Genomic DNA, 11,565 nt, shown 5'->3' on the forward strand with positions numbered 1-11,565 from the left:
TTTTCAATGTCAGTCTTTTCACTATTTACATGTTTATGTCCAAAATGCTATACTATTCAAAGTAGTTGACTGTAATTCTCCTCTACCCTGTGTACATTATTGATTAAATAGCCTAACGTTAGCCTATTCAAAATCGTTACAGGCACCTCGCGAGCATTCATTCATTCAACTATTTTAAAAGACTGGAATAAACACTAGCACACACAAGCAATCTTTTTATAGTCAATTTAATAAATAAAAAATGTAACAACAGGTATGAAATGTCAGAAAGAGAAAAAAAACGTAATGGGAAGACGACAATAGGACTGCTGTAGCTTAGTGGATAAATATATTTAGCCTATTTATTAAGATTGCACAGTTGGAAAGAAAATATATTTATAGGAACATTTCAGCAGGCTCAAGATAATTAATACAGTGACCATTATTCGTTATTTTAATCAATTCGCAGCCATAAAACGTGATAATCCGCATTCTCATGTATGTGCGCTTGTGCAATAGTATTCCGTCAAAATGGCTGACACGCGGCTAGGGGTCACGTGACTGGGAGATCCCTATAGGCAAAAGGTCCTCAAAGTCAGTGGCCGTGTTATTGGCTTTTTACATAGTTCAACATGGCTGACAGGGCTCGGGAAATTGTCAACAATCTGTTGACAAGTAGTGATTTTATTGAGACAGTTGCAGCGGCATGTGATAGACAGGAGACACGAAGATCATCCAACAGCGCGTCCGTCACAACAAGCTCGACTGTCCATCAGACTACTGAGGCAGAGGTGCGGTCGCTTTTCAACCGTGGCACTTCAGCACGCCCTCCTGCTCCTGCGTATAATCTCCGCCATTTTCCACGGCCTCGTAAAGACTTCAGGTAAGAAATTTATGCTGCTTTATATTGCAAACATTGAATTATCATATTATTTTATTTTAATCGTCTTTATTGGAAACACACCTGTGTCCTTACCCAAATTAACCATGGAACTATAAAAGCTTATAGTTCTGATACTGATATGTAAGGCAGTGATCAAAATTCAAATAAAGATTAGTCACATCGTTACGCCAGTAACGTTAGGTGGTGACAGGTGATCGCTATAAATGTATTTGTCATTGAATTAGTCATTCAAGAGATTAGTTCAAAAACACTGATTCATCCAGTTATGAAACAAGTGAAGTAGTTAGTAATTGAATCTTTCATTCAAAATGATTTTAATCCATTCATATTTTATTTATTCTGGCTGACCCCCCAGCGTGAGTTTTTCAAGGCAACCGTTATTTAGAATGCGTCACTTTATGGTTTCCATGGTGACGCGTCATTGCTTGTCACGTGACACACCGCATCGCCAACAGAGCTGAATGAATGATGATCTGCTTTTATGTCATTTTTCCTTTTTTATTCAAAATATTCACAAATTTGTTTATTATGGCATGAAATATCTGATATTCCGATTGTCAAATATATGCAAGTGGAAGTGTTTTGTTGTTTAAACACCTTTATAACGATCGCGTTAGTTGAGATGTATGCGCGATGGGCGCCGCCATCTTAGTTTGTGCCGCAGACGCAGTTCAGAGAATCGGATCTGTTAGATTTACAACACGTGAATTCATCCACTTCTCCCGAAATACATAAAAGTAAGTGGCAGGTGAACTGGGAGAAGAATAGAGTAAACTTTAAAGTTACTTACACAATGTGTATCTGATATAAATAAAACTAATTTTAATGGAAAGGATTATTATTGCCTCTTCCTTTGACATCAGTGTGTATTTTACAAACTCTAAATGTATTGTTTTTTAAGTACTTATATGTCTGAAACCCAAAATAAACATTATGTGGTTGAAAACACTGAAAAGTTGTGATATATGACAGCTCTGAGCGCGCCTGCCTCTGGCTCAGCGCCAGCCAACGCGCAAAAGCACATTTGAATTTAGCAGTTGATCACGTGATGCACTGACCGTTCTAATCACACCGGTGTGATCGTACGCTCCAGGGACCAGCCTAGACTGATCACACCGGTGTGATCGTACGTGCGAAAGGGTTAATAGACTGCAACTCTAAGGACCCTTAACCGGGTCCAGAATGATGTCATTAAGTATGTACTTTACATAAAAAAAAAAAAAATGTCAGAGACTCAGCTAAATTATATTTTTTCGTGTCATTGTCTTTTGACAATTCTTATAAGAACAAAAAACAACAACAAAAAAGTGATTCTAAATTTATTCAGAATCGTGCAGCTGTAGCGTACACTAGATGCGCTGTGGTGCATTGTTTTGGGTAATGCCATTGTGCAGAATCCTGACATCTGCCAGATTATTACCTGCCTAGTATTGGTAAATTTAGGATTAGGGGTGGGGTTAAGATAGAGCAGTCAGGTAGATGCTTCAATGAGGGGGTAGTAATTTGTCAGGGATTTGAAATTCGGCACAACACTGTCAGTAAACTGATGCTTACAGTTGCAGTATTTCAAACAACAGGATGAATGTAATAGGAAAATTTGCTTCAAGTCCAGTATAGATAGCAGGGTTTCCGCGGAGTCATAAAAAGTCATAAAACGTCTTAAATTTAATAATCAGAATTTTAGGCCATAAAAAGTCATAAAAACGTCCGGATTTTCCATACAAGGTCATAAATTTCATTTAGCCACGTCTTAAATTGATATGCTCGTTCATTCGTTGGTTCTACAATTGCTTTTTCCCCCTGAAAATGCGCTGGCGGCATAATGTTAAATGCACAGGTTAAATGCGCCAAAAGCGGAACGCTCATTTGAAACGCGCGCCACACGAACCATTTACCCGCTCGGCTCCAAGTCCAAACGGCAGCGCAGCGCGAGCTCAATAGAACTGATGCGTTTACTCTGATCGGTCTCGGTCACAAGATCCAGTGAGAAGTGCTTGAATTCAGCGAAGAACACACTGTCTCAGTGATTTAAACCAGTTTAAAGGCAGATTAAACAGCGCTGACCAACAGGAGAAACTCTGCACAACGATACAGTCTGAAGGCTTTTCGGTCTGCAATCTCCCATCATTTATCATGGATTTACTGTAACGTTAGCCTAGTAATATTAACTGCACCATGTGGGATATACATATTGAATTGTATTATATTATTAGTGCTGATAATGTATTAAAGGACTAATGGAATATTTACAGTATTTAATAATGTATTTAGGCTACTGTTTTTCATACATTTCCTGAAGATACGTGCCATCAAAGTTAGGCAACACAAACCTGGTTCAAGACTTGGCCCCTATTAGCACATGCAGAAACTAAGTAATTATTTTCCCAATAAAGATATTTATTTTGTTAAGGACAAATGACAAATGTTTGAATGTCCTACCTCAGATTTGTGAAATGTTCACCTGTTTTAGCAAGTGTTTGTCATTATATTTTCTGACAATAAAGAGTAAAGTTAGTTTAAAACCACAATTAAAGCTCTGGTTTCTACAACTTTCACTTAGAAGCAACAGTCTGCCTTTAAACTTGAAAGAAATAAAGATTTGACATTTATCGTGATAATTATCGATATTGACTAATATAAAACAATTATCGTGATAATTGTTTTTGGCCATATTGCCCAGCCCTAACTGAAATCTCCCGGTCTATCACAATGGGAAAGTGTACATTTAACGAGCCATGGCTCAAAGATGGTGTGTTTAGTAGTTGGCTCAAGCCTGTTGCAAATAATCAGTATCAAGCATATTGCACACTGGGTAAGAAGGCGTTGGAGCTGTCTTTAGGCATTTAAATAATACATCTTGTTACTTTCAATGAAAGTCAATAAAAAAAATAAACTTTTGAAAGGAATTTTAATGATTTTTCGTAATTCGTGTAGGTCATAAATTTCAATCATAATGGTCATAAAAAGGTCTTAAAAAGTCTTAAATTTGACTGACCAAACCCTGCAGAAACCCTGAGATAGGATCACACTGCTGGTCCTGATCATGCTGTCATGGTTTATTTTGTTAGGTTTTAGGTAAATGTTGCATTTTACAATAGCAATAGTACAATAGCACTTTCATGTTTAATATCTTATATTTACCAAACTGAAATGTTGCATAGAAAATATATTATTGCATCTACTATTCTGTCCTCAATTTCTAGTACACTACAGAAGAAGCCTTTAAGAGAAAACAGCATCTATGCAAAGGAGGTAATACTCCTTCCAGACCCTACCACAGATGTGGTACCAAGGAGAGCCAAAAGGGCTTGGCTCTTTGAAAATGGCCTTGTTAAGTCAGCAGTGGAATTTAGCACCGGGTGGAATGAAGCAAGAGTATTACAGGCAATTAAAGAAGCATTTGCACCCATTTTAGATAATTGCAGGTGAGTATAGTTGTACTTATTAGTGCTTTTATTTAACATTTGAACATTAGAGATTTACCTGTCCTATGGTCATAAACATCAATCATACATATCAATATTGTTCATAATGATAATTTAATACACAGCTCAATTAAGTTGAAAAATCAGCATTGATTAACTGATGTGATATGTGACTCACTGGTGACTAACTTAACTTCAGTTAGTGAAGTCACATATTGTTTGTTTTATATTATTTCAATTAACTGCCCTTGGTTTTCATTCCACTTGATTTCCATCTGTTTTATACCTCAATCCTTTTTTAACAAAAAAAATGTTTTAACAATGGTTTGAGAACTATCTATGCTTTGGTTCCTGCTCACAAATGTTTAATAACCATATTACTGTCATCTGTAAATACATGGTAACACTTTAGTTTAGTGTCCAATTCTCACTTTTAACTAGTTGTTTATTAACATACACATTAGTACTTATAAAGTATATATTAATGCCTTATTCTGCATGATCATTACCCCTTAATCCTAACAATACCTAAACTTAACAACTACCTTACTAACTATTAACAAGCAGTAATTAGGAATTTATTGAGGCAAAAATCCTCAAAAGTTAGTTAATAGTGAGAATTGGACCCTAATCTAAAGTGTGACCAAATATATATTTTCATTAAGTTTGCAGATACTCTTGCCATACCATTTCAAACTTGTGGAGCCATCCCTTACAACTCAACAAAAGCTGACTGGTAGTATGGTGAAGACAATTTTCCATCAGAGGTGTTTGTTTATTCGACCTGACCGAGTCTTGCTGGAAGAACCTCAAAAGACAGTAAGTCAGTGATATTATTTTCGATTTTAACTGAAACTTCAGATTACATTGGTCAATGGTTGTAATGCCTGTTTCCTTCTTGCATTAGCCTCCAGCTTCGGATTCAGATGATGATCTTACTCATACACGTAAGGCATTGTTATGATAGCCTATATTGGTTAATGTTTTCCTTTTTATTAATGCACAATTTGCATGTTTTTTTTCTTTTTTTCTTTTTGTGTACATTTGGTATGTTGGTTCATGTTGTCATGTGTGTCTAAATATTTGATTGATGGAGCAAATGTTTTAATTTCCAGAGGACAATCAGAACTTAGTCCAGACAGAACTTTGTCCCATCAGTGAAAGCCAGCCAGTCCAATTCACCTTGCATCAATCTGAAGTGCTGGAAATGAGCTCCTCTGAATCTTTAGTTGCAGCTGATGTGGTGGTTGTTCCTGAATCTCCTGAAAGAACATCTAGTTCTTGTTACAGGTGTATAGCTATTTTATAATTTTTTTTTTTTTTTTTTTCGTATACAGTATATTGATCATGTCTTTCTATATTTGACAGTAGTCATTCACCACATTATCTAACAGTATTATTAAATATATATATATTTATTAATTTTTTTATTTTTGGGGGGGGGGTTTCATTGCAGTCACTATGTCAACCTTCTGGAAGATGATGAGCTTTCTGATGATAGTGATCTGTTAGAGGCCATTTCAAGGTCACTGAGAGAACAGACAAACAGAAGTACACGGTAAATATTATTTATTTTGAAAACATAAAATTGTGAATTGTTGGTTGGGATTTGTTACACCTATGAGGTTTAATATGTTTTGAAAACATTTCTTCAGGAAAAAGATTGAGGAAGAGGTTGTACAGAATAAATGTGAATGCCATTTTTTGTATGACAGTATAATTAATATCTATTGTCTAAAAAGTATTTGCTTCTAAATATGTACAATATATTTTAGCAGTGGTGGTGTTCCATTGGAAGACATTGTTGGAAATCTGTGTAGGCAGATAAAGGTTGATGAAGTGGTTCGATTCAACATTGTCAGACGTAATGTTTTGGATGGTGCTGCCCGGGCTATGAATCGACCAAATTTTTCACCTGAGAAAAGGATGGACATCAAATTTACAGATGATCTTGGTAGTTCGGAGGGGGCAGTTGATCATGGCGGACCAAAGCGAGAATTTTTTCGTCTATGCTTTCAAGAGCTTAAAGACATCAGTGGAATGTTTGAAGGACCAACTGATGCAAAAGTTCTTGCATGCAATTCAGAAGGTGAATTACTTGTAACTTTATTGTAGTATCTATTTTTTATGACTATCAAGCATACTACATTTTTCTACAGTTCCTTTTGTCAATTTTATGTTTTTATTTCTTCACATTTGTAGCTGTGAAAAATAATGGATACTACCTTGCTGGCCAGTTAATGGCAATGTCCATTGTACATGGAGGACAGACGCCTCACTTCCTCTCTGAGATACTGGTAGATGCTCTCATTAATGGCCCAGAAAAGACTGAAGTCAGCATTGATGACATTCCAGATTTGGACACACAGTCAGTCTTGAGAGAAGTATGACTATATTTAAATACACATTGAATGTCTTTTTCATCCAGTTTTTTTATCAGTCTGATTTATGCAAAGTTATGAAAATGATTTTACAATTACACGTTTCTAATGATTTCAGGGTCATGTTGTGTATACATGCTTTAAATATGTTTGTTTTAGATCAAGGAGTCAGTGTCAGAGGACCAACTAATGGAGGCAGTGCGTAAAGCAGATCACTTGCTTAGCCTGTCAGGGTGTCGGAGGACAATAACTAGCTCAAACAGAGCCGAAGTGACTAAGGATTTGGCACATTGGTACATCCTGCAGAGAACAAGAGCACCATATGAAAGGTAAAAAACTAACATTAATATTGCAATTATTATTTGGTATGTGTTTTGGGTAACAATTTACAATAAATTTTCATTCGTTAACATTAGTATTAGTTAACATGAACTAAGAATAAACAATACTTCTACAGCATTTATTAATCTTACTTCATGTTAATTTCTACATTTACTACAACATTATTTAGATCAAAAGTTGTATCTGTTAACATTACTTAATGCACTGTGAACTAACATGAATATGAATATTTTTAACTGACATAACATAGGTTAAAAAATGCTGTAAAACATGTTGCTCATTGTTAGTTCATGCATTCATTTATATTACTAAATGAAACCTTACTGTAAAGTGTTGGCATGTTCTGATTTACTCTCGCACACAACAGTAGTGTCTGCAGTAAGGCAGTCTTGTTTTTGATGTCATGTGCATAGTGTAATGTTATTTAGGGGGACATATATGTAATTTGATTTAAAATGTATTACTGACACTCAGGTTTCGAGAAGGTCTTAGAAGTCTTGGGGTTCTTGAAGCTCTGTTACAACATCCTGAACAGATGAAGACATTTTTCCTGAAACCTACAAAACAATTGTCAGCAGAAGACCTTGAGGTTCTTTTCAGGTGTCAGCTATCTGAAATTGGAAGCAACAGATATGAAAAAGAATGCAAGACTCTGGGTTTCTGGAGAGATTACCTTCAAGATGCTGAATGTAAGAAATGCCACCCATGCACCCGCCTTAAATTCCTTGTTTGCTTTTTTTTTTTAAATGTGTGTATTATTATTTTCTTTGTCATTTCAAGCATGTACTTATCTTTAAAATGTTAATATTTCTCTGTCTTTGTTAGTCAATATGCAAGGTGTTACACTTGAGGAGATTCTTATCTTTGCTACCGGATGCAACTCCCCACCAGCTCTTGGCTTTACCCCAGAGCCATCATTGGAGTTTATTTCAGGCTCCAAATTCCCTGTTGCTAATACATGTGAAAATATCATCAGAATTCCACTGAAGGACACTTATGAAGAGTTCAAAACAGACATGGACTTTGGCATTAAAAATTCGCCTGGATTTGGCATGGCCTAAATATGCGTTTGTTTGTGTGTGTGTGCTTCACACAAGAATAAGGAATGCTGCGTTCTGTTAGTGATCTAGTTTCATTATATTATCAAACATCAGGTGCTTTCACTATGCATGCTTAGTAGTTATGGAAAAAAATAGTAATAGTAATAATGTTAGTTATTAGTTGGAGGGGCTTTTTTGTTGGAGAATATTGACCATTTAGTTATTTGTAGCTGATATCATTGTATTTTATGTTATGTATTATTGAGCTCCTATTTTCATAGTTTGACTTGATTCAAACATGCAATAACATGATAGGACACGAAGGACAGAAGAAAAAAAGTGTATTCTGTTACACAAATATTTCCAAGTTTTCACATATTTTGTTCTACTTCTATCACAATTTAAAAAAAAAAGACATTTTGAAAATAAATATCTCTCCACACATCATGTTCCATTTTGGTGGATGTTAAAGTCAAGGAAATGTTAATGTTGGTGAATGTTAAAGTTTAAAGCAGCAATAAAGTGCAGTGACATTAAATGACTAATTACTCTCTCATTTTGAATCATTATACAACCATTATTTGTCAAATTTTGGTTACTTTTCTGTAACATAGTTACGTATCCTTCCTTAATCCTTACATATAAACACCATCCAGAATGTTGCAAGCAGAGATGAAGTGTTCTATGCCATGGTTTCCATCATTTGTTAAAGGGTTAATTTGATGCAGGTCAGGATCCACTGTGTCTTGCAGTGTGCATTCCCTCCTCCCAGCTAATACATTTTGTCCTTCACTCTGAATTCTTCCAATTGTCCATAGTTGGATTGGAGACAAACTGTTCACAGTGCTAAGACTGTGATTGTTCCATTGATTGATGTATTCTGCTACAGCCCTATTTATTCTCGGAATGAAAACAAAATGTAAAGCTCTAATGTGGGTGGGGTTGTTGATGTGCAAAATCCCTTCAGCCTCCATAAAAAGAAACAAATCTTTGAAGTATCCTGACAGGACCCGGTTTACCTCTGCCCATAGTCTCTCTATCCTCTGATTGTGCACGCTTGGTCCAACCAGAAAACTGCCACGGTTAAGTCCTCTGTGTTCTATCATGAAACGCGCAATGTCTATATTTTCTGAGCCTGCATCACCTCTTACTCTGCTTGGTAATCCAAACCTATCCACAGCATCTCTGAAAAGTTCCAAGGCAGTTGAAGATCTGTTGTTATTGCAACATCTCAAGTACGTGATGCATCTGCTGTAGCCGTCAACACAGCCATGATAAACAAGGCCCCAGTTTCCAAGTTTGTGATTGGTGTCCACGTGCCTGTGTAAGACAAAAATTTATCAGTTTTAGTAATAAACTCAATTAAGCCATATTAATAAAATTATCAGCCTATGATTCACTTATTTCTTCATTTTTGTCATGTAGTGTTGGGTAAGTTACTTTAAAAAGTAATTAGCAGCTACTAATTACATCTTCAACTGTGTAATTATATTAATATACTAATTTCTCTCTCTCTCTAAAAAGTATAGTATAACATAAATGATTTTTGAACTGGCCAAAGTATTTAATGTAAGACTTTCATGGAAAAAGTAATAAAATTACAGCAATGAATTGCTCCATAATAAGTTACACCCAACACTGTTGTCATGCACACTTTTGGACATACTGTAAGGTGTAGGATTTACCATAGGTCGTTGGGTGAGCTGACATGATATGCTCTTCTTCGGATTGCTCTTCGTCCCCTTAGCACCCTGCCTACTGGATCAATAGATCTTAGTCTTTCCCGTACTCTCCATCTCTGAACTCGAAGTCCTCTACCTCTCAAGCTGCCTCGAACATATGTCTCCCCAGAATAAGGTGTAGACGACAATATGCTGATGATATGCTGATCAAGCTCCACATCTGAAATTGAAGTAAATCCCCCATAGTCGTCCAGCCTTAGTTCTCTTCTGCGATTAAATAAAGTCCGGACACTGACACACAACATTTGTGAAATGGTGGTCCAACTGAAACCAAGATCACGCAAATTTTCCAGCTGACTCCTTGAAATATGGTACCTAGTAAATGAAGACAATGCTATATGTAAATACGTATACATGATACATTATTAAAAATAAGTTCCAAAAGAGGGTTTTTGCAGTGATGCAATAGAAGAACCAATTTGTGTTCTCCAAAGAACCGTTCAATGAACAATTTATTTAAAGAACCATTCTTTTTCTTTGTGTGAAGAACATTTTTATAATCTAAAAAAAAATCATAATTTTTATATCAATGATTACATTGTTACTAGTAAAAATGCTAATTCCTGATATCAATAATTAAATTGGCACTAGTTGAAATGTCATTTCTTGATATCAACAATTGAATTGCTACAAGTAAAAATGTTCATTCATGATATCAGAAACTAACATTGTCATTAGTGACAATCAAATTATTGACATCAAAAATTAACATTGTTATAGTAGCAATGTAATTGTTGATATCAAGAATATATTTGCACTAGTAACAAAGTAATTCATGATATCAAAGATTATGATTTTTACAAGTAATAATTGTATTTCTGATATTATGTGAAATTGGGAATTTCAGCCTATGGTGACATTTCACAAGTGAAAATACAATTACAGAAATCAAGAATTATAGTTTTTACTAGGCTAGTGGAAATGTAATTCTTTTTATAAAAAAATAGCACTTTAAATAGCGAAAATTGAAATGCTGATATGAAGATTTAACATTGTTACAAGTGGAAATGTAATTCCTGATATCAAGAACTGAATTGTTGATATCAATAGGCTTAATTAATATCATGAGCTTCTATATTGCCATAAGCCTCATCCCTTATGAGACTTGACCATGGTTTGACAACAAATAAAACCAAAAGAGCATGGTTATTGTATTTAAAACACGCTAACCACAAATTAACCATGGATTTGCTAAAAAAATTAAAAAAAATTAAATACATTTCTAAAAATAGAATATATAGAAAATACATTTTCGTAAGGGAAGCTGTTGCGGCGAAACGCAACGCTACTCTTTCTCGCCTGGCAAAATATTCATACTCAATAATAGAATGCATTACCTTGGTCTTCCTGGATAGTTTGTTCGTACTACTTCAGCTGACATTATGTTGTGATGGGCTTCCTGTGTAGTCTCGATCTGAGATAGCCGGTCGAAAACAGAATTTACCATGTCATTGAGTAATGCACAAAGACTTGATAGGAGATGTAGCACATTTCCATGTGCCGCTGGAAAATCATTTAGAGCTATCATAAAAGCCATAATGATATTGATATGGTCTTCAAGATGTCTTGAGGTTCTTTCGAGAATGCAGAGATTGTGTTGTTCATGTGAAAAGTGTTGTTCGGGGTGGTAGTGGCGCAATGGATAAGACACATGCCTTTGGTGTGAGAGACCCGGGTTCGAATCCACTGTGAGACACCAATGTGTCCCTGAGCAAGACACTTAACCCCTAGTTGCTCCAGAGGCGTGTGACC

General features: G+C 35.6%; 1 protein-coding gene across 1 annotated transcript; it reads left to right on the plus strand.

Annotated features, from left to right (window-relative positions):
* Positions 1-675: 675 nt before the first annotated feature.
* On the plus strand, positions 676-9,379 carry LOC309498039 (G2/M phase-specific E3 ubiquitin-protein ligase-like). The gene is made up of 11 exons (XM_082168515.1): positions 676-862; positions 2,032-2,078; positions 4,087-5,127; positions 5,216-5,255; positions 5,424-5,598; positions 5,765-5,866; positions 6,084-6,397; positions 6,511-6,692; positions 6,849-7,018; positions 7,506-7,720; positions 7,857-9,379. Exons 3-11 carry the CDS (start codon positions 5,050-5,052, stop codon positions 8,090-8,092), a joined length of 1,512 nt encoding a protein of 503 aa, XP_082024641.1. The 5' UTR covers positions 676-862; positions 2,032-2,078; positions 4,087-5,049; the 3' UTR covers positions 8,093-9,379.
* The last annotated feature ends 2,186 nt before the right edge of the window (positions 9,380-11,565 follow it).

The sequence above is a fragment of the Leuciscus leuciscus genome (assembly GCF_965113295.1).
Source record: "Leuciscus leuciscus genome assembly, chromosome: 4".
Taxonomy (NCBI): Eukaryota; Metazoa; Chordata; class Actinopteri; order Cypriniformes; family Leuciscidae; genus Leuciscus; species Leuciscus leuciscus.